Source organism: Colletotrichum tamarilloi, assembly GCF_030869305.1.
Source record: "Colletotrichum tamarilloi strain Tom-12 chromosome Unknown Scaffold_80.1, whole genome shotgun sequence".
Lineage (NCBI taxonomy): Eukaryota > Fungi > Ascomycota > Sordariomycetes > Glomerellales > Glomerellaceae > Colletotrichum > Colletotrichum tamarilloi.
This window is the reverse complement of record NW_026849463.1, coordinates 112,425-139,359: the sequence shown is the minus strand read 5'-3', so window position 1 is coordinate 139,359 and position 26,935 is coordinate 112,425. Positions and strand designations below refer to the sequence as shown.

Here is a 26,935-nt window from a genome sequence, read left to right as displayed (position 1 = left end):
CGCAACAAGATCCGGAGCTGCCGCTCACGTGCTTGCTTTTAGTCTATTGGTGTGTTGCCTTGGAATAGTCTCTCCTGGTACCCACGTGTTCAGCCGAACAAACTGTCAAGCAAATCAAGACACTGTGGATGGTGAGGTCACAGGCAGCTCAAAGTTCATATGCAAAGGCACCATGACTTATGCGAGGATCGGATGATTGGTCTCAAGAATAATGTACGGACGTTTCGACGTCTATACAATATGCCCCTAAACTAAAATTGATGCAATGATGCAGTTGAACGCTTACTACCTGCAGGATGCACTGAGTACGCCCCACGAGGCCCAGGCTTTTCACGAGGAAAACTATGAGAGGAATGGATGTAAAAACCGGGCGCCCCCACCTCGTATTGCAACCATTCACGAGGAATGATGCTATTACTACCTCCCCATGGAACTCTGAATCTACGTGTGGAAGCAAGGTAGAATGCCCAATGAGTGCTGATCATCCGTTATTTCTCTCTTCTCGTGGCACCATCGCATAATTCAGTCACAGCAATCCTGAAGTTTTCTCGTTGTCTCCAGGTAAGGTAGGCGGAAGCGGCAGCAATGCAAACCGGTATCCAGGAGACAGCAAAAGAATTGCCAGTCAAGTTTCATGCCGCGCTATTTGTGCAATGCCCATGCAGATGAAATGTCTGAAATCGGGTCTTTCAAATGTGACCTCCACCGGAGTGGTTCATCAACTACCTCACTTACATACACAATTCCGCTTTGCTAGGTAGTATCTCAAACTTCTCTGGTGTCCCATTATCAATGTCAAGGAACTGGATCCGTTCAGTCTCGACTCAGTCTAGTTTGTTTGTGCGGGTCTTAAAGCTGCCGGATCCTCCAACTAAGGTAGGTAATCCTCGATCTACCCGACATTCCTTCACGCTATTCTAGGACATGGTCAGTGTGTAATAGAATTCGGTTGCACGTGTGATCCTTGAAGACCGCGGCGGATCACAGGGGGTATGGCGCTGGAAGATATGTCTATCGACCGACAAATGAAGGCGACGAAACACACCCGCTCCAGCATGGCTACCATGGTATTCGCCGGGTTTCCTCTCCAAGGTCCAGAACCTGACTGCCGTTGATCCTCCAAGTCAATACCTTTGGCACACTCAGTGAAGTTATAGTGACAATTCTCGTCTTTCGGTCGTTAAGAGGTAGATCAATAGATCGAAATCGAGATCAGGCGGCGTTCTATTGAAAGATCACTTCCGGTAGGGGCTCATTTGCGCTTCACTCACGAGCATGCTTCTTCCTAAATGTAATAGAGCAGGTCAAGCCGTTAGAGCCATAGCAACCACGCGGTATTATGGGAAGACGGAGGATACGGCCCGCAACTTGCACGCACGAATCCCATATTCCCCAACCCCACCAATGCTCCCGTTCCACGGACAGAGCCACAAGTGAAACGCCCGTCGCCGAACGGGCTAGTCCAAAGACACCAAGCCCAGGTCGGTCTATTATTTTCTGCATCAGCCATTCATGACATCATCAACAGAACGTGTGAGACTTCCTTTCCGTCCCTGGTTCAATGGTGCCAGCGGCCGCCAGTCACATCGCGATTTACTATCTTGAAGGTGTAGATCATGGCGCTAAAGGACCAAGCTTTGCGGAGATCCCACACCCCCCGCATTACAGAAAGCGGCATTCAGATCCGATTGTGGGGGTTTGGAACTTGGGGAAGCCAATTGGAGGTTTGTTGCTTATCTGGATGGATCGCCGAAATGGCTTCAGCTTTTCGAGGGTGAGGATGATCTGGGGAATCTGGGGGATAAGTAGAGGCAGGCCCCGCAGCTCTCTTGAAACGGTGCGATGCCGAATCCGAACTCCCAATAATTACCTATCACATCAAAACCACCTGCAATGAATGAGTTGAACATCAAGAGTGGCCGACGAGTGTCATTTGGAAGAGGTGGAGCTGGTAACATACGTGAGCTTCTCCTGGTTCGTGATGACTATTACCCTTCGCTGACATGCACCTCCTCAGGTCATTACGCAGATGCCAGACTAGTTGAAGAGGAGCCATCTGTAGGAGTGCGGCGACGAAGTAGTGTTTGGAGTACTTCGTCGTCAGACTCGTCACACAAAGGGTTAAGTCTCGTCCATAGCGTACGAGATGTATTCAGGAGGAAATCACTAGATGACACTCCCGAGGAATCTCTAGCCGATGGAACTAGGAGGAAAAGTACGCACTGATCAGCCGTGGATAACGGATTGCGATGCGAGCTTTTTAAATACTCTCAGACACTCAGCAGGCATGAATTAAATAGGGTTGGATTATGGTTTGTTCGATAAAGACAGCGATGTTATCACAAAGGTCATGGGGCTTCGACAAGGAATATGGAGTCAGCCTCATTAAGTCAATTTGGCAAAGAGGGCTTTGAGATTGTACGATATGACATGATCAAAGGAGCTTCAGAACATACCTAAGCCGCGTACAGTATGATATTGATGTCGCGCGAGACAACATGGTCCGCAGTCCTCTCTCAACACCCCGGCAGTCCGGACACGGTATCGGCCAATGTCCACCGGCCTGTACAGCTAGTAGTTGTGCCATTGCCAGCAATCAGATCAACATTCCGAAAACTGATATCGTGACAAGGAAACCTCTGGCTACAAGTCAGGCTGACCCGGTTGGTCGCTCCAGAGAGCGTCCCGGTGATGTTAGCGAAGACGACATTGGATATTTCCATGTTACTGGTCCCAGCGAATGACCCGTTATCACCATTGTTTTGGTAAAATGAAGGGGCATTATTAACCCTCTCATACTGAACGTTCGAGAAGATTACGTTGTGAATTCGGCCCCAGCCACCGCCACGGGATTCTCCTGCGCTTTCATAGTCATCTTGAGGCACAAGTTCGCCGATCCATGTTTTGAGATAAACTCCGTAGCGCAGATCCACCGGTCCCCGTTTGAGCTGAGGCTTTATTTTAGTCATGGAGTTTGAAAGGGCTATGGACATGTCGTGCTCACCGTTAAGTCGTCCATGGCAATGTCCTCCACGCTTGAGTCCTCGAGATACTGACCCAAGCTTCCAATCGCAATGCCGTTACCACCATTGCAGGTAACGCCTTCCAAGGTTACGTTGTACGAGCGGGGTTTGATGGCAACGCAGTCATCTCCGCCGGTGTAGTTGAAGTCCTTGACACGAACATTCTTTACATCCATGGTGTCTGCATAATTCTCGTCAGTACTTCACATAGATCATCTCAGCATAATCGCCACCTACCAAAGCCATCCGTATTTTGAACCCAATTATATCTCGAGGGTGCCTTTGTAGAAGTAGCATTGACAGATATATTCTCGAAATACATGTCCGTTCCGTTCATGATGTTGTAGGCCCAGAACTGGGGCTGCCTGATGTAGAAATTCTTGACTGTCACATCGCTGACGTTCCAGAGCAAGAATGGCTAACAAGAAACATTAGCTCAGTACCTTATTCAGTGATTATCGTGGTAAATTGGGAATCAATACCATAGGACGGCCTTCAACTGTTGTACCCTTTTCAGCGGTATACCATGCGTCTCCGTTTCCGTGGATACCGCCAGTTCCATGACCATTGATATGGATGCCATCCCCTGACAACACGAAGCCAGCGCGGTGATTTTGAAAGAAAACAAAATACCCATCGGATCTCCAGAAATCAATGTTGTCCGAAAACTATCAAGGTCAGCTTTGGACGGAACTGATGAACTCGGGCTTGGGCGTTATCTTTTTACAGTCCATTCTCCCCGCCATTGGATGTTCACGTCATGGACGATGGGGTTAAGCTTTCGATCAATCCAGTAGTTCTCATCCTCAGGAAAGATGATGGTTCCAGATGTCCCGCAGATATTGAATGCTTCCAAGATATTGTCCACGTCGCTGACTTGGTCGCCATTGGCAAACACAGTACATTGAGGTCGTCCTAGGACATCGGTAACTGCAATTCCGGCGGCTTTGGTGACATTGATGAATCCAAAAAGTAGGATGAAGAGCAGATTGAAAGTCGTTGGAGCGAATGAAGCCATGATATGGTGATCTCGAGCATCGAGTTCATGTGGCTACTGCATAATTCAGCGGCAATAATTAAAAGTCGACTGGAATTTATATCACTTTCAAGTCTGGTCAGTATCACTTCATCCACGATTCATCCCTCATCATCTGCAGCTGCGATGCACTTGGTTGCTCCTGCTAGCGCCTGCTCTCGCCATCGATGATATGCCGAAGTCCATTTGTTACCCCGAGATCACGAAGACGGCGCTTCAATGATCTCACAGCTCGTCAATAGATCTTGGGGATTTACGTTGGAAGACTGCCAAAATCGAGCGAAGACTGCATAACTCGGCCAATTTCTACAAATATGCACCAATCCAGTCACGCACTTGACAACAGGTAAGGATTCCTTCCGTCCGGGGCCTGCAACCCTTCGTCACCAAGAATGTCCGGCTGTCCAGCCTGCCCTACTGCTGATCGCTTCCTCGAAACCCCGCATATCGCGCACATCCTGATTCCATACGCCGGGATATTGGTCCCGTTCGGTAGTATTTGTGACGACAGCACAAAGCATCGCGAATTGATGTACCTTATTTGCCTAGGTAGGGAAACTTTCTAGAAAAAGGAAAAGAAAAAAAAAAGAAGAAGAAGAAACCTTGGTTCTAAGGAGCAGAGTTGTCTAGGAACCTTCTTGCATTGACCTGGAGAGAGTAGTTATCCTCGAAAGTAATTGGCCGTCCGTTTTAGCTGAGTTTCCAACCCCTACATTCGACATTGATGCTTAAGAACGTTCAAGGTGATTTGTACATGTAGGATTCCAAGTGAGGAGTTTCCCGACAGAGTCTAGATGCATGAAAGCATTGCGACTGGGAGGTCCAGCGCAGCTTTCAAACTTTGGATGATTTTCGAGCGTTTTCTGCCTCAGCGTATGTTGTTGTTCACTTTCAAATCGCACACATGGAATCCAAGGCCTACATACACACTATAGAGGGGACCAACGTCATAGATGCTAGCCTGAATGATCTCGGTCGAGCTGTCCCACGCGATATCGACTCGATAAACATCCATTATCCGTGGGAAACTGACGAAGTACTGTTTCCACCAGTGGTGCAGCCCTTGAGACTTCACCTCCATGATCAATACGCTATCGCGCCATCGCAATCTTTCACGCTGACGTATGGGGCTGACTAGGTCTGCATCCGCGGCGAATGTTCGTGCGATGACAGCTAGCTCGCGGTCATCTCTGACCCGATACTAAGGTAGTGCATGCATCTCACATCACTAACTTGTAGCTGAGGCCATTTCTTGTCTGTGGAGGCATTTACGGCGAGTTGCGGATCCGAAGGCCGATGTCGTACTTTGATCCAACCTGATCGGGCCTTTTCCATATTAGACAGCAAAGTCTGATATGCCGCAAAAGAAGAAGTGTGCATCCTCCGGCTCCTACAGATTTCCGAGCGCATTCTCTCCGAGCACACTGACAATACATCAGGGTACAGATTAGGATGATCCGCTTCATCCGACCGTCGATCACCAAAACAGGTTCATCATTGTTGATACAGCATGACTGGAACATGTGGATAAGCCAAGGTCAACCCTGAATACAAATTTAACAAATGGAGACTTGGAACATGGTTTATTTACGCTTTAGTAGAAGCTTTTGAGCAATTACCCACACATATACCATTTTAGACAGGTCCCCGTTGCAAGTTCCGATTTTCTTTATTTACGACTCAGTCTAGCGGCTGATTCCTAGACCACCTCAAGTCGAGGTGTCTTCCGAGACGGCGATAGCTCTGTCGACTCAAGAAGAGCAAACTCTTGATTCTTCAACTAGACCCAGATCGCATGCGGACTTGGATTAAAGATAATCGGGTGGAGGTGTCAGAAGAAGCTTCGTAATATACCTTGGACCAACTGTGGAACCATCGGCAGCGAAACCTCAGCAAGAGATTCAAAAACGGGGCCAACGTCCTCTCACGGCTTTATTCGCAGAACCCTGCAAGAGCAAAGGTCAAGCAAAGGGTTGGTGAAAAGTTCCATGCATCGGGTCATGCTGAAAAAGGAGTCACATTCCGTGCCTCCACCCAGAATAAGAGATCGTATTCAGGCTTATCAATTTAACACGATCAGTGACGGTGGGAAAGTTTGAATAAGTAGGAAACCTCTATCGTGACATTCAAGCCCCTTATTATAGCATCATTCAGGTGAAGCCTCCCGGATCCACCTCAGGAGAGCCTTTCGTAGACCCGAAACAAAGCCGAATGGAATCTTTTTCGTGACAACACTTTCTTTCGTGATAGTGACAGGAAGGCGTCTTAGATATTTCGGGCCGTCTGTCTATCTGGTCCACAATATGATTCTCTTAGAGAATAGCATCGTACGATACAGACTAGTAGTTGAGAATGTTGAGTTATCTCGTATGTTAGCAAAGTCCGTCGGGACCACGGAACTTCATCGAATTTGAGAAGCTTTTCGACTTAGTGAGAAGCTGTCGAATTACAGGCAAAGGAGATATCCGGCGTATCTCAATGTCTATATAAGAAGACCAGTCGCTCGCCTGACATTCAGCAGCATTCTATGTGCAGACACTCATCGGTTCATTCGTCCAACATACTAACCTTACTTGAACTCTTACCAACTCTGATCTTGCAAACGCATGCGCCTGTATCTTAAAATGCAGTCTAACATCATTATCTCCCTTCTTGCCCTTGTTGGCAGTGGTCTTTGTGACTGGCCTGCTCCGGGAACTGTCGCCCACGACTCTCTCAATCCTGTGGTCGATACTCTTGGCCCCAATGGAAACGTTATCAAGAAGTTTCAGCCGCTGCTGCACATTGCCCATGGCTGCCAGCCCTATCCTGCTGTGAACAAGAACAACCAGATCAGGTACGTAGCTTGTCCCAAAGTTTTGTGTTTTCAGACATACTGACAGAGAGGGAAGCGGTGGTTTGCAGGATACTGGAACTACCTCGGGAGGATGTAAGGACGGCAACAAAGGGCAGACCTACGCCCGTTCCATGACTCTGAATGGAAAATTCGGCATCATGTATGCTTGGTACTGGCCCAAGGATCAGCCAGCTGATGGGAATGTTGTAGGCGGCCACCGTCACGACTGGGAGACTTCGGTCGTCTGGCTTGATTCTGCTTCAGTCAATACTGCTACCATCACGGGTGGCGCCTGTTCTGGACATGGCAAGTTCAAGTTGACCAGCAACCCTCAAAGAAGCAGCAACAACGTCAAAGTCGAATATTACACCCAGGGTGGTTTGGACCATGAGTTGCAGTTTACGAACACCGTGGGCCGAACATACTGGATCTGGGACTGGGATGCCATGGAGCCTATCGTCCAAAGCGCTCTGAACAAGGGAGACTTCAAGAAGGCAAACTGTCCGTTCAACGACAACCACTTTGAAACAAACATGCGCGCCGCCTATGTCTAGGCAACTCGGCATCGCGTGAGATTAGGGCATTAGAAGGACTCGCTGATTTCGGTCTCTTGGAACGTTGAACTATTCACACTTTGAACTAGCTCAGATACCTTACAATACACTCTGATGTCACTCTCAGTGTCTTTTCACGCTATTGCAGTGACTTGTGGCAAAAAAGAGGCCCTTATATATAATGACCTCTAATCAATGACCGTTTCTTCCGCTTGTTTAACCGTATGCGTCCAAGACGCGTTGTGTCTGACGATATTGCGCGCATATGCCGACGCTTGCGGTGAGACTTGAATCTTACAGAAATCAGAGCGTGATGTGACTCTTATTTCAAGCTTGGTTTCTATATATAAATCATTCTAGATGACATGTGTCATCTGACCTTACCGTTGACAAGTGTCTTAGCTGCTCACCATACTGTTGTGAGTAATCCGATCCTTGCTTCTTATCCTTAAGCTGGCACCTTTCGGTTTGTGCCCAACTACTATGCTTAATGACGAGAACAATTGCATGAACCTGGTAGCCTTTGGAAATTTCATAGGACCATTAAAGTGCGTTGCTAGCATGGTGGGAGACTGAGCCCCAGCTCCGGGCAGATTTCTCGTTTCAGACTCGTCCACGGACCGTGATCCTAGCTACGCACGTGGGCAACCTATGCTGACATAGCAAAGTTAAAAGATTAGATCTGAAACCTTCTGGGACTTCACGTTGAGGTATGACATCGAGAAAATGAATGACCTGCTGCAAACCGTTGCGTGGTTTACTTCGTGATCTTCAGGCATAGACAAAGATCCGCGTATGCACTCCAATATGTCCATCCGCCGCGAAATCGACAAAGATGGAGATCTCATTCTTGTGCTCAGCCGGCTGGGCATAGACGATGCCGATGTTGCCGAAGATAGCGAAGATGGTGTAGACGCCGACGCGAAGCTCCTAGAATACGAGCAATTACAGAACAAGGAAGTAAGGGTATCTTCGAAGGTTCTGATGCTGAACTCGCCAGTCTTCAAGGTAATGCTGGGAGGCAAATTCAAAGAAGGCACAGAATTGGCCAAGAGCACCGGGCTCTCACTTCCGTACAGCCTTGATCTCCCGGATGACGATGCCGAGTCCATGTCTATTCTGAGCCAGATTCTTCACAACGCCTATGTTACCGAGAGACCAAAACCCATCGGCCTGGCGAGACTTGCTTTTGTGAGCGACAAGTATGAATGCACCGGGGCATTTAAGTACTGCGGAATGGTATGGATCAGGGATTGGCTCTCAGACTACGATGAAAATGTGCCGCCAATGGCAGACCTTTGTCACCTCTTGGTCTTTTCATATGTCATAGACCTCCCCCTCGAATTCTCAGAGTTATCGTGGAGAATCTTCCTCCACCACGAAGGACCATTTTCGAGAGGCTCGGAGCAAGTCAAGGTATTGGCAGATCATCCTCTGCTGAGGCATGACATCATCCGTAAGTAACCTTGTTCACGGGGCTCATGTGGAGGATCATCTTGACGTTGATTATTCAGGATGTTTGGAGGCGAAAAGACACGAATGCTGCAACTCATTCTACAAGGGTCTCGTTAGCCCCATGACTTGGACGTGGGACATATCTCAAAACCCTTGTGTGAGATCCGCCAAAGCACTGGCGTCGTATATCGAGACTCTCCGAAAGTCCAACATTCTGCCAAAAGACATCGACTTTGCGACTCACAAATTCTGCAACTTGCTCAACACAGCAGTTGATCTTCCCAAGATCACGATGATGGATTTCTCGTGCATACGGGAGGTTGGGGTTTGTGGCTGCCGCTCGAATAAGTACGCCAACCGCAACTTGTCGTATGAAGTTGAAAAGGAGGCAGCCAAGATCATCCAGCAAAGACGGGTGTTTAACTGCCTGGATTGTTTGAAAAGCGACGGTGCATCTGGGAAGCAGAGGTCATGTTGTATTCCTCATTAACCACCAAAGCAAAATTAATAAAAGTCTTTGAACTCTAGAATAGGAAGAAAAGGTAGTACTCGCGCAAGAAGATGCTGAATGAGGTAAGGTGCTTTATGAGAAATAACCGGACACAGAAAGTTTGCCTCCAGAATGTGTGAAATCATCTTTTTTCAACTATTTGAGATTACTACTATCAACCTGTGGCTACGTCATGGTCGATTTGCCTCCTCATATGATCATTAGGAGTTTGTCTACTTCGGCACCTTGTTTGCTACTTCAACTCAGCTATGAATTAAACCCCAAGTAACAAACAGCATCTTCTGGTTGTTGTAACACTGCACAGTTCCTTGCAGCCCAAGCTTTCCATTCTGTGCCATGACACCATATCTCGTCGTGTAGAAGCGGATATCGTTCGTGCCAACGTTCATAGGGCTAGCCGCGCTGCCAGAGTCGGCATATCTGACGGCAAAGCTGCAAGTTCCGGAGCTCACTACAGTAGCCCATCCGTTGGAAGAGAAGTCTCCGGGCTGCAAAGTCCAAAATCCATTCTGACTGCTGAGAGAGCTGGCGAGTGCCTGGCAGTCTGCTGCCAGCGGAGCGGAAGCTGAGAAATCTGTCGCTGGGTCCTCGGCCATCTCTCCGCACCACTCGTCTCTACCGGAAGAGAAGGGGAATCTTTTTGATAGACGAACTGGCCGTGTGCCTTCTGATCCCTGGGTGAACTTGATGTTGCGGTTCATGCGTATTGTTGAAGTAGTGCCATCGGCGTTGGTGAATGTGCGAGGGACCATGAGCTCAAAATCCTGTACCGATGCATTTGCTACTGAGAGCAAGCCAAGGGTGACGAGGCCAAGTATGGACTTGGCTGAGATGTGCATTGTGATGTAATTAAATGGGTCGAAATTTCCTGTCGCGAGGTTGCTGTGTTCAAAAGACGTTCGTCAATAACGAGCAGTTGAGTCTTGGCTTTGATTTGAGCTTTATTTGAGTTGGTTATTGGAGCAGGAGCGAGAATTGATTGATGGTACTCCGAAGATCGAAACAAGGGAAAACAACATGGGAACAGGCTCTCTTATATTAACATAATGACTAGCAAACAAATGCCCTCGTGGACAAAGGCAAAAGGAGTGAAGGGACGGGTTGCCCCGAATCGCTGCGCGTGATTCATTCCCTGCAACTTGATGATTGCTGCCAATGGCCGTGCCTGATTCAGTCGAGCTTACGAGAAATCAGCTCGGTGATGAGCGCGGGGTCCAAAAACGCCAAGTGATTCGCTCTGAGATGTTTGACAAAGCCATGGCCCCCGACGCTTTATGAGAGGGCCCCGCATTGCGACCGCATTGCGGACATAGTGAACTCGATATGTGAAGTTGATCGGGGGCGGTCTCGCGATGCTGTTGGGCAAAAGAGTTTACGTGATGGTCCTGAGTGTGATAGTGACGGGAAACGGCCCCCGGGAGAGCGGGGATTGGCACCGGAAGCGCCCAGGGCGGACGTGACATTAATGCGGCACATGTGTGCCCTGTGGGGACCAGCCAATGACAACGCTGTACCGTCATGTTGGTTTGGTTTAAGGATCTGCAAGCGTCCCCAGCTAGAGTGATGAGAGCTAGATTCGTGCATGAAATCAAAGTGATGATTTGGGGCCCCTGAATTGAAAGCCCTCGATTCAGGTCGGGGCCGTCGGAGACTTTGGGGTTCTCTAGGCGAAGGCCGCATGGTTGCTCGCAGTTGGGGGTTGCACACTATTTGTTATTACCAGTAAGACAAACTTCCACATTTCTTCGCAAGGACGGCTTTTTCGAGGTATCGACTCGGACCTAACCTCTTCTTCCGTTGCGAAGTGGAGGTTGAGGTAAGCATATAGGAAAACATTATTGACCCTTTGTCAGGGGCAGATCCATGATAAGTGTCATTGTGTGATCAGGCAGTCGGTGAGGAAACCCTCGATTGCTACCTGCCCATCAGGCCACCTCAGTTTGGAAACAAACCCCCCTCTCCCACAGCCTGTACTTGGTTCAACCTCGTCCGAGTCCAGTGAGACATTATCGGTCAGGCAAGGGCACGGGCAACGTCGGCCTCCAGATTTGATACTGCCTGTCTAACGGCATCCATTCCACTCATGTCGTCTTCAATGAACCTCGTCGCCTCGTAGAGATGGGGCTGTCCCTCAGCAAGGAAGAGCTTCACCTTGCTATCGCCGAGACAATGAACCATGTGAGTGCTCACAGAGAGGTCAACATCTTCATCAGCGTCACCCTGTATGATGGTCGTGGGTGGCCACGCCGCAGCTCTACTCTCTCCCATCTCACTTTCGGCCCATTCGTAGCCTGGGTCAATTTCACCCACAAGATTGAGAAACTCGTTGCGGTAAAGGTAGTAGTCATAGAGACATCCTCGGGGGAACTCATCGCAGTTGCCATCATCTGAGATGGGGAGTGGAGGCAATACAAATGCGGTATTCTTGGCGCCATCAGGAAGGATCTTCTCAACATGGAAGACCTGTGGATTATTTGCGGATGTCACTCCTATAGATACCGGCGCGGATAAGTGGTGGCTCATTTGTGCTTCGTTTATGGGTTCCGGTGTAAGTAAGACTGAAGAACTGAAGAATGGATGACGGAAAGTAGTGATACCGGTGATTGATAACAGAGCAAGGGGAGTCGGGTGGAGGTGGTGAGCCGTCAGAGAGGCAATGAAGAAACCTAGGGCTCAAGTCAGGGCCTCGATGAAGGCTTTAGGCGACGTGGTGATGAGCCTCTTACCCGCACTTGATCCACCTACAATCACTTTTCGATTTGGGGCAAGTTCATTTGTGATTGCCCAACGCAGGGCAAAGGAGTAAGCGTCAGTGGCATCTTGGAGCAGACCTGAAGCTTTGGCCTGGGGAAGCATCCGATAGCTCGCACTGATGAGAGTCCATTGATTCTTGAAGCAGACCTAGTGTGGTAAGGTCAGCTACCATTGTCGGATGAGGAAGCACGGGTGGTTGTTCATGAAGATGAAGGGCTCACCTGTACAAGCCAAGGCGGAACACATTCTCTGGAACCGCTCACGAGGCCACCTGAGTGGAAGTACAGGAAGACGGGAGCTATGAGTGGATATTCAGCACAGGAATACACATCGCACTCGAGCGGGATCGTGCGTTGTGAAAACACAAGAGTGGTCTTGTTCAACGACATGGTGTCAAGGTGCATCAACGGTTGAAGAATCTCGGGAGTGGGAATGAGAAGCTCAGCTGAGATCGTGGAGGATGAGCGAGTGATGGCCGTGCCAGTAAGGCGATGGTAAGCAGGTCATGATGGTGGTGCTCATGACGAGTATCATGAGATTCAAGGGCGTGAGATGTGATAGGATGATTTGATGCAATGGATGCGTCCCTTTGGCGGGGGATCTGCTCATGTCACCTTGGGCATTTCACAACGAGAGGGAGCTTCAGTCCAGCCACATGAGGTGAGAGCTGCACCAGCCACAGATGGTTTATGTACAGCGTAGCGCACGAGCCACAGCTTCTCTTTTGCCGATCGGCTGGAGTTATGGAGACAACAGGCGGGAAGCACCACATTGGCACTGAAGATGTGCAGGAGCAGGAGGAGGGGCCGAGGGCAATGAGTGGACTGGCGGGGTACAAGAGCTTGGCTTTCACCTTACCTACTCACGTAATCAGTCACTTTCCAGGGCGGTGAGCAGGTAGATGCCAAATCAGGACTAGCAGTGTTGTTTGCCGCGGGATGGTTTTGCCGGTATGCCGTCCTCACCGTATTACGGCATTCCCTCTCGGTGGAAGGATGCCACTGACCACTGGCGTTCCTAAGCCGGGAATGGACATGGCAATCAGTACGTAACCGCAGACAAACACATCCCGGTCGGTTCTGCCCGTAGACCATACTGCGTACGGATACAGTAAGGTAGGGAAGGTGGGAAAGGTTGTATCGTCGAATCGAGTTCCGCTGACACACAACTTTGAAGAGCCCCAGCGCGTTGATGTCACTCCGATCCTTGGACCTTGGGGCAATTGCGGAACTGGAATCCTAATCCTTGCAGAAAACATTCACCGACCATTTCGTTCCCTCGTTCCCAGGCGACCCTTTGCCTTCGGGGCCCTTTGCTGCTAGTTACCTAGCTCCCAGTCCACAAACCACAGTACGCTCGCCTCTTTCTACGTCGCGAGCCACAACACCTCCAATCTCTCTCGTCGCAATTGTTTGACCAACGAGTCAGGCTTGCTGTGACAAATTTTCCTATCATGGTGTAGCCTGGCATTGCTCCAACAAACTGATACTCGGCATTTCTATCCCCATCACCGTCTTTTCCGTCCCGAATCTCGTCCTTCCGTCTCTACCCGCCGGCAACATTTGTGACCTACCTAGACTCGAGACGACTGCAACCTCTCGTCACATCAAAACAACAACACCAACAAGATCAGTGTTACGCTCTGTGTATACGCATACGCATAATCCCGAAGAATCTCCAAATCGATCTAAATCCCAAGATCCAGTCTCGCTTAAGCTCACCCCCGCCAATCTCATCCGAGCCTCTCTCCAGCGCTCTTCCTCTCTCCCGCCCCTCGCCGCATGAACCTGTAACGTCATCTTGTTTGGGGGTACGAAAAAATGTCAGGTAGCCGACCACAACCGAGTCGCAGTCCTTCTTCGCAAACAACACAAACAACGCAGACAACACACCGCCCAGCGAATCCCAGCGGTTTGCGCCAGAGCTACACCATGGGCTCTCCTATCCAATCCCCAAGCTCTCTCGGCGGCGAGTCCGAATACTTGAGCACTCGCGAGGATGCCACTCCGCTAGCAACCCCTCTTCCTCACGACAACGAAACTCGCGATCCTCCTCGCGCCGGTTCCAGCCTCAACCGACCGAACACATTTCCCCCGAGCGAGTCGACGAGCCTCTTGCAGAATGTACTCATCGATCACTCGCCAGCTAACAGCTACCCAAATGGTACATTCTCGCCGCGACCCGCCAGCCCTGCTGGTAGCATGGATCCCGAATTTGACAGAGCATCCTCCTCGGCGTCCGAGATCCCAATCTTGGACCCTGTGTTGACCGCAATCACGGGCGACGACCACTGGAGGAAGCGATTTGTCAGGAAGATCAAGAGCAGGAAGATGCACTCCTCGAGAACTCTGGCCGAGCAGGCCGGCTTCAAGGATACCGTTTGGATGTGAGCAGGACCTAGGCCCCGAGTTTTTCACCGCTCAAATCTGCTTTGCCTGCTAACTCTGCTTGTTTTCCAGGTATCTTTCGTACTACATCCCTCTCTTGACTTGGCTGCCGCAGTACCAATGGTCGTATCTGAAGGGAGACCTGGTTGCAGCTTTGACGCTCGCCTCCCTCTACCTACCTATGGCTTTGTCTCTCGCTGACAACCTCGCACATGTCCCTCCTATCAATGGACTGTATGCCTTCGTCTTCAACCCATTCGTATACGCCGTTTTCGGCAGCGCGCCTCAGATGGTAGTTGGTCCGGAAGCTGCTGGTTCTTTGTTGGTCGGGTCTGTGGTCAGAGGCAGCATCGACCATGACAAGAGCGATGAGTACAATGCAGAGGTCCAAGCTAAGATCTGTGGTGTTGTTGCGGGTATGGCTGGTGCTACTGTCTTTCTTGCGGGTCTGGCCCGCCTGGGATTCCTCGACAGCGTTCTCAGCAAACCGTTCCTGCGCGGTTTCATCTCTGCAATTGGCTTCGTTATTGCGGTTGACCAGTCTATTCCCGAGCTTGGTCTTGCCAAGTATGCGGCAGAAATGGGCGTGGGCCACGGAAGCAGCATGGACAAGTTAGAGTTCATCTTCAGCTCGTTCGACCATGTTCACAAGCTTACCTTCATTGTGGCCGGAGTCAGCTTCGTAATCATGATGACTATGAGAGAGCTCAAGAAACACATGGTGCCCAAGTATCCGGGGGTTGCGTACATTCCTGATCGTTTCTTCGTTGTCGTCATTGCCGCACTTCTCTCTTGGCACTTCGACTGGGAGAGCAAGGGAGTCGAGATCCTTGGGCCGGTTAAGGCGGCTTCGGGTCATCTTTTCCAATTCAGATGGCCCTTCCAGACTTCTCACATGGAGCATGTTCGTGAAGCAATGGGCACATCCTTCCTGATTGCGCTTCTGGGATTCTTCGAATCATCCGTTGCCGCGAAAAGCTTGAGCAGCTCCGATAGCCCTCACGGGATTCAGCTGAGCCCCAACAGAGAACTTGTTGCTCTGGGCGCCGCCAACATTGTTGGAGCTTGCTTCATGAGCTTACCCGCCTTTGGTGGATATGGTAGAAGCAAACTGAACAAGCAGACCGGCGGCAAGACGCCAATGAGCTCCATCTTCCTCAGCTTGATTACGCTTCTTGCCGTCTTCTTCCTGTTGCCGTACTTTTACTACCTTCCCGTAAGTTGTCACTTCCCAAAAGTAGGTTCATCATCTAACATTCTCAGAAACCGGTCCTGTCATCCATGATCACCGTTGTAGCCTGGTCCCTCCTCGAGGAGGCTCCGCACGACATTGCTTTCTTCTTCAAGATTCGAGGCTGGACTGAACTGGGACTGATGCTCATCATCTTCGTGTCGACAATTTTCTACTCGCTCACCCTCGGCATGGCTATCGGCGTTGGTCTGTCTCTGCTTCAGGTCATCAAGCACTCGACTCGGCCCCGCATTCAGATTCTGGGACGCATTCCCGGCACACAGCGCTTCGAGAACGCCGAGCTGAACCCCGACAGGCTAGAGTTTGTTGAAGGCTGCCTGATTGTCAAGATTCCCGAGCCTTTGACTTTTGCCAATACTGGAGAGCTCAAGGCACGTCTTCGTAGACTGGAGCTTTACGGCACGAGCATGGCGCACCCTGCGCTGCCGAGACTGCGCGGCGAGCAACACAACAAGAATGTCATTTTCGATATCCACGGTGTCACCTCACTAGACGGATCGGGTACGCAGGTGTTGTTGGAGATTGTCAGCGGGTATAGAGAGCGTGGTGTTAGAGTGTTCTTCAGCCGCGGCCCTACCAACCCGCGCCATCACATCTGGAGACTCTTGAGACAGGCAGGCATCATAGATCTGGTCGGCGGAGAGTCTCACTTCGTGACGGATGTCCAGGAAGCCTTGAAGCTGACCGAGTACGAGACTAGCATCAGCGAAGTCGCGAATGCTTGAGAGAAAAAAAAGAGGCGCAAGTCAATCAATTCTTACCGTCAAGTGCGCGCGGGGTTGGTTTGTACATATGGTAGAATGCGGCGTCGTTTTTGGTAACCAGCATTTTTGGAGCGAGGAAAGGCGTTCCGACTTTCAGTTCTTGCAGGATATCTATTCGTCTTACGAAGCGTACTTTATGCTTAATGATTCGCAACGCAACGACTACGTTATGGATATGTTTATAGAAATTTTATATAAAAAGCGGCGTGGTTGTTTTCCAAACTTCTTCTAGCTTGATCCTGAAGTGATGTGTATGTTTCACTGACGTGTTGAATTTTGCCTGTTCATCTGGGCCTCATACCGTTGTTTGCATTCAAATTTGCCACAGCTCCTCACCAAGATCTTTCAAACTTGTGCCATGACATTAACCAATACCCATAAACTCGGGGGCGCAGTGATCGTACAATCATTCACATTCTTGATGCTTATTTCCAACAACTATCAACGAACTTCCTGCATTCTGCTTTACGCAGCCTCATTGACAAACAAACCAGCCATACCCTGTCCCGTACCAATACACATGCTCGTCAACAGAATCTTCTTCTTTGTCCTGCGCAGCTCGCTCAGACCAGTAACAATCTGTCTCGCGCCCGTGGCGCCGAGCGGGTGGCCGAGAGCGACGGCGCCTCCGCGGGGGTTCATCTTGGCCCAATCGAGAGCGAGCTTGTCGCGGCAGTAGACGGCCATGCTGGAGAAGGCCTCGTTGATCTCGACGACGTCAATGTCGGCGAGGGAGAGGTTGTGCTGGGCGAGCAGCTTGGGGATGGCGACGGACGGGCCGATGCCCATGATGCGCGGGGCCAGGCCGGCGACGGTGGAGCCGACGTACTTGGCGATGATGGGCTGGCCGAGCTTGATGGCCGTGGAGCGCTTCATCAGGAGGACGGCGGCGGCTGGGTAAAAGGATTAGCACGCTTGTAAACATGGATTATTTCACCAGTAGATGTGGACTCACCTCCGTCAGTGACCTGGCTGGCGTTGCCTCCGGTGGTGGTGGGACCCCACTGCGGGAACGCGGAGCGGATCTTGCCCAGGCTCTCGGCCGTTGTTCCAGGGCGGATGCCCTCGTCGCGGGTAAGAGTAACCTCCTTAACGTCGCCGTCGGGGCCGACAAGCTTTGTCTTGATGGGCACAATCTCGTCGTCGAACCAGCCGGCGTTCTGTGCCCTCTCGGCCCTCTGGAAACTCTCGGCGGCGTACTTGTCGAGCTCCTCGCGGCTGAGGTTGAAGTCGCGCGAGACGTTCTCCGAGGTCCAGCCCATGGGCTGCATGCAGTCGGCCGACTCCTGGGACTGGGAGACGACGGCCTCGTCAAAGGGCTGGTCGAGGGCATCACCGCCAATGGTCATTTGTTCGGCGCCCATGCCGATGCCAACCTCGATGGAGCCGTTGCTGATGGCGTGGGCGATGTCGGCGGTGGCCTTGAGGCCTGAGGAGCAGAAGCGGTTTACGGAGGAGGCGCCGGCGGTGTTGGGGAAGCCTGCTGCCAGGGCGGCGGCGCGGAGCTTGTAGGCGGCCTTGCCATCGGAGACCTGTAGTGATCACAAGAGTCAGCGGTTTGTCTGCTTGGGAAATGGGGAGACTGTTTGTGTGGCTACGCACATTTCCCATGCAGATATCCTCGACCAGGGCAGGGTCAATGTTTGATCGTTCGCGGACCTCCTTGAGGAGGGCGTACACCATGTACTCGAGGGTCGTATCCTTGAAGCCGCCCTTCTTGGCCTTGGCCAAAGGCGTGCGGACGGCTAACGTAATGACGATATCATCGGGGTTCTTGGAGGTGCTGTGAGGGGAAGCAATGTCAGCTGTTTGGTTCGTCCACTGTGGGTGGTGATGCTCCGAACCGGAGACACGCAATCACATGTCCGCAAAAAGGACCGTACGTACATCTGGTTGAGGGCGCTACCTGGTGCAAGGTGCTTCACGATGGATCCGATTCTCTCGAGAGCCATAATGTCTGATGATATTGTGGAGGTATTACGACGACGGCTTGGCTGTTTTTTTGTCTTCAAGGAGCAATGGAAGAACGAGGACAGAGAAGAAGTGAAGTGAAGAGGAAAATAAGCTCGAGAGTTTGGTCGACAGTTATTGAAAGGAGGGGGGGGCCAAGCAGCGTCAAGTAGTCAAGTAGACATGGTTCATGACGGCTTAGCTGCCGGCAATCGTGTCGGGGCTCGGGTCTTTCCCCAGGAGTTGAGTTCCAGCCCAGACCAGTGGCTGTGGGGGAGTCAATTGGACCGAGGCATCTCGGCCACAGAGCCGGCCAGTAGGAGTTGAGGACCCGAGTGATGGGGGTCCCCATGGAGTCTGGGGTGCAGTAGCGCGGAGGATATCTTCTGTTAGCCAGCCGCGCTCTCTTACGCAATCTAACTAACGCCCAGTAACACTTTTCGCCGAGGTCATTCTCTCTCAGAAATGCCGTCCGCCGGCTACGTCTTGCTGCCATCGCATCGCAGCGAACCCCGGTCTTACCGACCCGACAAACTACTGCCGTTGAATTTGCTGACCAACACTGCCTTTTTATCAGATGACACTTGGTTCGACTTTGAGTTCGTGACCATGTTCTGTATCAAAGTCAAACCCCACGGCTCACCCTGCTAATGCCGACTTTAACCCGAGGATACCATCGATGTAAGGTATGGAAGGTATAGTAATCAACAACACCACTTTGGTCCAGTTCAATATAAATAGTGCAGATTTTGTTAACGTCGTCAGATATATTCGTTCTATGGACATGTCCAAAATGTCTTCTGGGCTCAAGGCGACAGCTTTTGGCCGCTCTTTATCCCTCTAATCCGCGTTCTATAACTTGATGAGAGAAAAAAAACTTACAAATATGTGGAAAAAAGATGACTAGGCAGTATTATCCTGGCTCCGTCTATGCGATGAATATGTTCCTGGGGGTAGTATATATCCCTGCCCTACATCATATAAGATCATGATGACATCGTCATGAGAACCCTCACGTCTCGTGTTGGGGAGGACCAAATCTACATGTTGCCGGTTTGAATCATGAGGCAAAAATGAAGATGGCACCGAGGATAGTGGCCGCCATCGCAGTAAGCACCGGTGCGCCTCCACGAACGGCGGCGCTACTGTCACCGGACGTCGGCTTCACGCCCGTGGCACTCTTGCCGAGGTACCATGAGCCAATGTCTGTCAACTTGCCGTCGTTGTTCAAAAACGAGGCGTTGGGGCCAACGTTGCTCGTCTTGGAGCGGAAAGCACCAAAGTACGTGTACCGCTCAATGTAGTCGATACGGTCAAAGTACTCTGCGCTCATGTTGTAAAAGTCCTGGGTCGCGGAGAGTTCCTGGTTGGCGTAGGCATACTCGGTAATCCAGATCTTGGTGTCGGGGAACCTGGGCAAGTGTTAGTTATCTGAGGGACAGCGCACAGCATGAGAAATGAGTGACAACATACGCTGCAACACGTTCGCCAATGTGACTCGCCAGGCCTCCGAAGTTGTCGTACCAATGCACGGGGAGAAAGTCGTATGTGCAGTTCTTGGTCTCTCCGCCGGTGCTGATGAGCGCGGAGCAGTTGCCCAGGAACTGCTTCAACCAGGGCAAACCGCCCGGAGCGCCGGTGCAGGCGGGAAGACCGACCTTGACGCCGAGCTCTTGAAGGGGAATGAAGTTGGCAACCCAGGCCTTGGCGGCGATAGAAGGGGCAACATCACTGCCGCCATAGGATGAGGGACCATCAGGTTCATTGAAGCCTAGGGCGTGGATGATGTTGATGCCTTTGTCTTTGATCAAGCTCGTCACACTTTTAAGGAATGTCGTGTCTTGGGGGTTCGATGAGACACCCCACATCATGGGGACAAACTCGAACTCAGCCTGAGTCTTGCCCGAGAAGGCCGGGCTTGGGATTTCCTGGTAATTGTAGTACCATGTCAGATCGGAACCTGATTGAACCCAAACTTGATTGTCCTGAGGCCAATTGGAATTTGGAGTGAAGACGAGACCGCGTTTCGAGGAGGATGTTGCTGCCACGAGGGGCAGCAGGGCGAGGAGGAATGTGGAGAGCATGGTGGGCGGGTTCAAGGTTGAGGCTCTCGAGTGGGTGAGACCCGGTTGAACAGCGACTGGGGGCCGGGCGGTTCGGGTCGAATGGATTTGGGTGGCCCTTGGAGGCAAAAGCGACGACGGGTATCGCAGGGGGTGTCGTTTGCTATTTCGAGTGTGCTGGGCCCTGGATTGACGACGGTACTCGAGTATCGATTTGGTTTGCAAAGTTGGACAATGGATGCAAACTTGATTCCTGCGTTTCGTCTTTGTCGAGGACTGTGTATTCCGAATGAGCGAGCGTGGAGAGTGGCAGAATTACGGTAGGGATATTCCGATTGTGATGGATGCAGGGCTGTCGGCGGGCAAGACTTGGAAAAACGAGTGACAATGGATGGTTTAAACACCAAGAATCCTCCTCAAAGAAACGACGTGGTAAGCACTGGACAACAAATGCAGGAGGCGGAGCTGAAAAAGAGACAAAGTCTGAAAGAGACGGCAGCTCGGAGGGAGGAGGGGGAAGAAGAAGAACAAGAAGAGAAAACAGGAATGAAAAATCCCATGCTGGCGGTGCCGGCGTTGGCGTTGGCGTTTACTGGTTTGGCGTTGCCGCTGGCGTTTGGCGTTGGGACTGGCGCAGGCACTGGTGCGTTCTGTACGTCAGTAGCGTGTCTTGGGTGTCTTTGCGCGATAAGGGTCATCTTCAGCTCGTCCAAGTAAGGTAGGTACCTTGATCTGGAGAGGATTATCTCACCGGGCTGTACTGTATGTACAAGTAGACGTAGCTGCGGATGCGTCGGTGGGAGGGGAATGCAAAGAGGCAATATTACCACCCACCTGCCGCCAAGCTGAGGTGGTCGAGCTACTGCGGCGCCCGGGCTGGGCTGGGCCGATTGCTGATAGTATTGAGGGTTGATGCCTTTGTCCATTGGTCTTGGCCAAACGTCCACCCAATGGCGCGTCCAGAGCTGACCTTGCCCCTGGATTCTGGGCATGGCCGTGTAACTGCCCGGTGTATGAATAGGTACTTGTGTCTGTACTGTACCTTAGACTGTAGCTGACTGTCATTCATCGGGCAAGTTGGCATCCATGCATTTCAACAATATTCATGGTGGCATCCCCTGTGGACGTGTTCTTTCCGGAACGTTCTCGGGGTTCTTGCTTCTTCCACGCAGTTGCCTATCACGACGGACCTTTCATTGTATGTAGTACCTTACTGGTACCTTGGTCAAGAAAGGTAAGTAGGTAAGTACTCCGTACTTTATTGACATTAAAACGGGAAGCAACGAAACAAAGAAAGTCAGGACTCAGGCGAGGAAGGAAAACAAAAAGAAAAAAGGAAGGACCCTCCTGTCTGGTCCCCTGGCGTTCCTGACCTTCTTGGGTCTTAGCTCCTGCCCTCGTGGAAATACGACGTGGGACGGTGGGCCCGGCCAGATGGCTCCTGCGCGCCCAGCGCCACTCATTACACAGGGCGCTAGTCCTTGTTGGTGCGCACAGCTATGGGTCTTGTCCATCCGAAGACCCGTAGCTCTAACTGAATTAAGCATGGTCTTCCCTTGCCTTCCCGGATTCGGCACCCGTCGGCCTGCAAATGCCACGGAAAATCTCCTTGACAGTCACGATTGACACCTTCACCTTTCCTCAACATGTAGGTAGCGACTTGCCAGAACTTGCTGCCCACCAACAGCCGCACTATTGACGGCTAACTCAGGAACCACACAGTAGCTATCATAGATTCATAGCAGCGTGTACCTGATCGTATGCTTCGTCTGAACAATGATGCAAGCCTTCCTAAACCGAGCCTTGACTTCTCTGAAAACCTACCACGACTACCTACCCCTCCACAACCACATTCTCACCACCGTTGTCGTTTTCCATCGCACTTCATCCCATCTCATACAGCTGTATGGATGTCTGAAGCCATCAACCCAACTTGACATTTCTACCCCTCCAAGTACATTACGCTCCCCGCCCGTCCAGTATGCCAATTGGGCTAAACCAGGCCCTTCCAAGTTTCCTTTTCTTCAAATTCTGAGCTACGACGCTCTTCCATTACAACATTCTTTCGGGAATCCGGTGGAGGGGAACTGATCCCAAGCACAATTATCCTACTTCTATCAAGCTCGAAACCGCTTCTCCTTCTCGTCAATCTGTCAAGATGACAGAAATAATCACCTTGTCACTCACCAACACATCCTCCCCTCTCCCTTCGTTGCTTTGTTAGCTCATCGGATTGTTGTTTCGGCCAACAAGAGAAGTCTCTTTCATCATGCTTTCTCCGACAATGTCATTGAAACTGAGCGCCTTACCCTGTCCTCGTGGTTTCAGCAACTTTCTCCAGGCCCTGCCATCGTGGCAACTCGTTTATTTCAACCTGCCTCGTCAACAGAGTACTTGAGCCATGTCTCGCCCTTCATTGTTTGTGTCTTCCGCTGCTACTGGCATCCTCAATCCTCACTACTAGCCACTCTGTACGACGCCGGCTATCTCTGCACCTTTCTATCAGCCTTTCATCACGCATCCACTCCGATTCTTTTACCCGTCTTGTCCGTATTTCTAGATTCGCTATGCAAGAATTATCGCAGGATGTCTATGACGAATCAGAGCAATATCTGGACAAGGTCTACTCGTCTCTCAACTGGCTGCCAGATGGCCCATGGAGCACTCAAGAAAAACAACCCAAACAAAAACTAAGAGATATCGGATTTCGAGGCCCGATTGAGGATTCAGATGCAAACAATGGGTTCGTCTCCACAGAGCTGATAAACCAAGGAGACGCTCGGGAATTCGAATTTCAGGTGATTCGAGCTCTCTCCAAGTCATACGCAGCATTCAGGCGCCTCCGCGGGAAGGTCAACGTGGAAGTTATCACGAACCTCCTCGAGGACGAACCATTCCTGCCCCGCGACGAGCTCTTAACACTTGTCAATGGGGCGTATAAAGCTGCCCTTACTTGTCATCCCGAATTGAATGCATTTGGCACACACGGAGAGCTTCCGCATAATTACAGTGCCGACTTGGAGGAATACTATAGGCTCTTCAAAGACATCGAAACTCGTGCATGCGACAATGGAGGCGCTCAAATCTCGTTCAAGAACGTCATCTACAGAGACGATCCGACCAACGACACGCAACGCGCCTACAGGGCCTTCTTACTATCCTGGATGAACCAATCCGATCTCAGCAATCCCAAGCTTCTGGCACATCTCATCATAAACCGAATGAATTGCGACCCCAGCGCCTTTACATTCGCAGACTGGGAAGCACTACATCTCGGTCGAGCTAGCAAGTTGTTCCTGCCCAAATTTGTGGACAATCGATTCATTGGGATCCTCACTCCAGATGATGTCCAGATGGGCAAACAGATGGGACTGAAGCGAAGCGCCCCCTACTTTTTCATCGTGGACGACTTCATTCTGATATGCCATACTGACCAAAGAGACCCTGACCAAGACTGGATGTTTGAACATCTACGCAAGAGTGGTCGCCTCTTTGCCTGGGCCGATGGCATCCATCTCCTCCATACCCAAGCCCTGCTTTACCGAATCCTCTACAGTGTCACCAAAGCAATAGCAATCAAAAGCGGCCAACCAAGGGAAGAAGTAGGCGCTGAAGCTGTCGACAATGACCGAGTCGATGCCTGGACAAAAGCACACCGTTCAGAAAGGATCTTCTACTTCGAAAATGAGGGAATAGTCGAATATGGGCTGTACATGCCACCAGCCTCTCTCAACCGGAAATGGCTTGATGAATTCAAGACAAAGTTTACACAGCAACTACAATGGTCAAAAGATCATTTGAGGAGCCTCTGGCTCGATCCATTCTATTTCCAGCAATGCGTCGATGAGCAATTTCAGCAGCACTACGGACACGTATCCGAGCAACCCCAGACCTCCGTCCACCATGTTCCGAAGAAAGCAGCAATGGCGGTGTCATACCAGGGCGAACTTCCTCATTTTTTGGCACGCGACATTGACGCAAAGAAGAGTCTGATCAATGACATCATCAGACGCGTCGTTCAGTGGGCTCTATACGAAGTCGAAATGTGGCAATGCCTGGTCAGCAAAATCGATGCCTTGTGGAACCTTGCTCGTGCCAGCGGAGTTAACCTTTGGTGCTCAGAAGGTTCCCAGCGTCTAGAAATACCAGACGATCAACCTAAAGTGAAGGAGGCCTGGGTCGACTTGGGCTTCCATGCACGTTGGTTTGTGGAGCGTCGAATAAACCACGTCGTCGGCCATGGCGGCTTGTTTGCCAGCGAAACAACCCGGCATCTCTTTCGTCGAGATACTGGCTGGCCGAATTTGCAAGTAGTCAAGGATGATTGGGACCTACCCAAGCAGTATGCCGGTACCAAGATAGACTTCACTGTAAGGAACCGCGAGTCGGCAACACACGGGGACGCAATGGACATTGACAATAACGACATGAACGAACCTAACGTCGAAATGTTGGATAGTCCAACCTGGTGGTCAATCAAGAATGTCCACACCGGACTTGCGAGCAACTTCAACATTGGGACCATTGGCTTACCGAAGCTCATCCGGGCCTTGCGCACGAAGCTTTATGAGCGACACACAGCACTCGGGGCTCAGACGACAGTCACAAGAGACTATGAAGCTATACACTTGACGGGCCTACTCTGCCATCACATGCAACTTGTACATCCATTCGGACAAGATCTCCTGGATGCCAAAGGTCGCAGCACGCGGCGCCGTGAAAGTCTAGTAGGCCCCTTTCTCATTGGTTTTGACGACGTGCCATTCGAGGATCTTGTGCAAGAGGAGACGCTGAGATACACACAATGGTTGCTCGGGGTCGTCTACAAACCGCATGGAGACAAAGACTACGGCCGGCATTCTTTGCTAGCCCAGTTGTGGGTGAAGAGCTTTTGGCAAGAACTCTGCAACGGGCTTGTAAAGTCGACCAAAGAGTTAGAGTGGGAGGACTCAGAGGAGTCGAAGGAGTCGAAGGGTTCGAAGGAGTTCAAGAAGTCAAAGAAGAAAACGAGCCCTGCGGGCGGTGGTAGGGGTGGCGGCGGTATCGTGAGGCACGGGAGTAAGAGGAGCAAAGTCAGCAAAAATGCCGCGACGCCAAGGTATTGTCGACCAGCCGGTGTTCAACGATATCTCGCTGCCGAACCCCCTGGCAAAGTCGACTTGGAACTGAAACGGCCTTGGTACGATTGCAAGAAGATCTGCGGAGAGATTATGACTGTCGCGCCCCCGGACCACTGCGAACCTTCCCATTGGGACTCTCGTCTACCCAAGCTCGTAGTGGTGTCGACTCCTGAGGATAAAGAGGCAGAAACCAGGGACGAGACGGACAAGGTCACGATAAGCAGGTCAGTTTGGTCGACCATAGAAAGTATTTGGAACCACGGTGAAGGGTCCGTCGTCAAGAGGAACGTGTTTGAGCTCTTTAGCGCGTTCAACTTTTCCCGCCAGACCCAGGAGGGATCTCGCGAGAAGTTCAGCTGGACGCCCCATTCCGCGTTCCCGGAACCGGCTGGAGCGAATGGGGAGCCCGAAGCGGCAAGTATCACGATTCACTTGCCGCACGGTGCCAACGCAAACATGAGAAACCAACAGCTTCGGTGGCTTCGAGAGGCATTCGCCAATATGGGCATCACGGAAGATACTATCAAGAAGTACTACTATTGCCAAGGTAAATTTGCAGCTATGCGGTTTGGAATTTGAACAAGGGAAAGAGAGGGCGAAATCCAAGGCGTCGTGCCATGGGAACTTTGGATATCTTGAGTTTTGCGAGTTACCTCGCGCATGGGGGTAGACTAACGATGGAGTATTTATTTTTCGCCCAAGACTGACGTCCTCTCAATTTTGCTACTGTTTGATACTGTCATGTTGAATCTATCGAATTCCCTCCCAAGACAAGCCTCTCGTGCATCACCAGGTGACGGACGGCCCTTGCCTTTGCTGCAAACTTCGACTATCCCGATCCCATCCCATCAGTACGGTGGACCTCAAATCACCCTCGCCGGCCCCTCAGTCGTCACACCACCAGACCGGCCCAACTCGTTCCCAACATCTCTGTTATCCTCCCCCCGTCCCCGTCGCAGAATCACCGCCAACGCTGCCCCGTACGGCAGTGGTACTCCGTCCTCTGCGCGGTCCCAGATCGACGGGCACGAGGACGCGCCGCTTGACGAAGCGCATGTACAGGAGGAAGCAGAAGAATAGGAATGCAACGACCATGTAGAAGGTAAGGATGCCTACCAGGGCGTTTACGCTCGAGTCGCTTGCCATTTTTGGTGTGGTTTTGTTGGAGCTTGTGATGCCGATGAAGATGTTAGTTTCAATGTCTGAGGGCCTTGATAGCACTGGTTGAGT

General features: G+C 51.1%; 9 protein-coding genes across 9 annotated transcripts; 4 read left to right on the top strand and 5 right to left on the bottom strand.

The window, feature by feature from the left end:
• Window positions 1–2,516: 2,516 nt before the first annotated feature.
• Window positions 2,517–4,041, bottom strand: CTAM01_12683 (glycosyl hydrolase family 28; the record flags this gene model as incomplete). The annotated part of the gene is made up of 5 exons (XM_060528688.1): window positions 2,517–2,948; window positions 3,005–3,204; window positions 3,261–3,441; window positions 3,506–3,691; window positions 3,751–4,041. The coding sequence occupies 5 exons, from the start codon at window positions 4,039–4,041 to the stop codon at window positions 2,517–2,519; spliced, it is 1,290 nt and encodes a 429-aa protein (XP_060376718.1).
• A 2,642-nt stretch (window positions 4,042–6,683) lies between these two features.
• Window positions 6,684–7,449, top strand: CTAM01_12682 (necrosis- and ethylene-inducing protein and ethylene inducing peptide; the record flags this gene model as incomplete). Its single annotated transcript, XM_060528687.1, has 2 exons — window positions 6,684–6,895; window positions 6,951–7,449. 2 exons carry the CDS (start codon window positions 6,684–6,686, stop codon window positions 7,447–7,449), a joined length of 711 nt encoding a protein of 236 aa, XP_060376717.1.
• An 807-nt stretch (window positions 7,450–8,256) lies between these two features.
• Window positions 8,257–9,394, top strand: CTAM01_12681 (uncharacterized protein; the record flags this gene model as incomplete). The annotated part of the gene is made up of 2 exons (XM_060528686.1): window positions 8,257–8,905; window positions 8,964–9,394. 2 exons carry the CDS (start codon window positions 8,257–8,259, stop codon window positions 9,392–9,394), a joined length of 1,080 nt encoding a protein of 359 aa, XP_060376716.1.
• Window positions 9,395–9,657: 263 nt separating this feature from the next.
• On the bottom strand, window positions 9,658–10,254 carry CTAM01_12680 (uncharacterized protein; the record flags this gene model as incomplete). The annotated part of the gene is made up of 1 exon (XM_060528685.1): window positions 9,658–10,254. One exon carries the CDS (start codon window positions 10,252–10,254, stop codon window positions 9,658–9,660), a length of 597 nt encoding a protein of 198 aa, XP_060376715.1.
• Window positions 10,255–11,428: 1,174 nt separating this feature from the next.
• Window positions 11,429–12,558, bottom strand: CTAM01_12679 (uncharacterized protein; the record flags this gene model as incomplete). Its single annotated transcript, XM_060528684.1, has 3 exons — window positions 11,429–12,081; window positions 12,142–12,316; window positions 12,391–12,558. 3 exons carry the CDS (start codon window positions 12,556–12,558, stop codon window positions 11,429–11,431), a joined length of 996 nt encoding a protein of 331 aa, XP_060376714.1.
• A 1,542-nt stretch (window positions 12,559–14,100) lies between these two features.
• On the top strand, window positions 14,101–16,533 carry CTAM01_12678 (sulfate permease; the record flags this gene model as incomplete). The annotated part of the gene is made up of 3 exons (XM_060528683.1): window positions 14,101–14,555; window positions 14,629–15,772; window positions 15,820–16,533. 3 exons carry the CDS (start codon window positions 14,101–14,103, stop codon window positions 16,531–16,533), a joined length of 2,313 nt encoding a protein of 770 aa, XP_060376713.1.
• Window positions 16,534–17,037: 504 nt separating this feature from the next.
• Window positions 17,038–18,524, bottom strand: CTAM01_12677 (acetyl-CoA acetyltransferase; the record flags this gene model as incomplete). The annotated part of the gene is made up of 4 exons (XM_060528682.1): window positions 17,038–17,465; window positions 17,528–18,104; window positions 18,175–18,355; window positions 18,460–18,524. 4 exons carry the CDS (start codon window positions 18,522–18,524, stop codon window positions 17,038–17,040), a joined length of 1,251 nt encoding a protein of 416 aa, XP_060376712.1.
• A 1,058-nt stretch (window positions 18,525–19,582) lies between these two features.
• Window positions 19,583–20,606, bottom strand: CTAM01_12676 (uncharacterized protein; the record flags this gene model as incomplete). Its single annotated transcript, XM_060528681.1, has 2 exons — window positions 19,583–19,934; window positions 19,996–20,606. The coding sequence occupies 2 exons, from the start codon at window positions 20,604–20,606 to the stop codon at window positions 19,583–19,585; spliced, it is 963 nt and encodes a 320-aa protein (XP_060376711.1).
• Window positions 20,607–23,152: 2,546 nt separating this feature from the next.
• Window positions 23,153–26,785, top strand: CTAM01_12675 (uncharacterized protein; the record flags this gene model as incomplete). Its single annotated transcript, XM_060528680.1, has 2 exons — window positions 23,153–26,252; window positions 26,499–26,785. 2 exons carry the CDS (start codon window positions 23,153–23,155, stop codon window positions 26,783–26,785), a joined length of 3,387 nt encoding a protein of 1,128 aa, XP_060376710.1.
• Window positions 26,786–26,935: the final 150 nt, after the last annotated feature.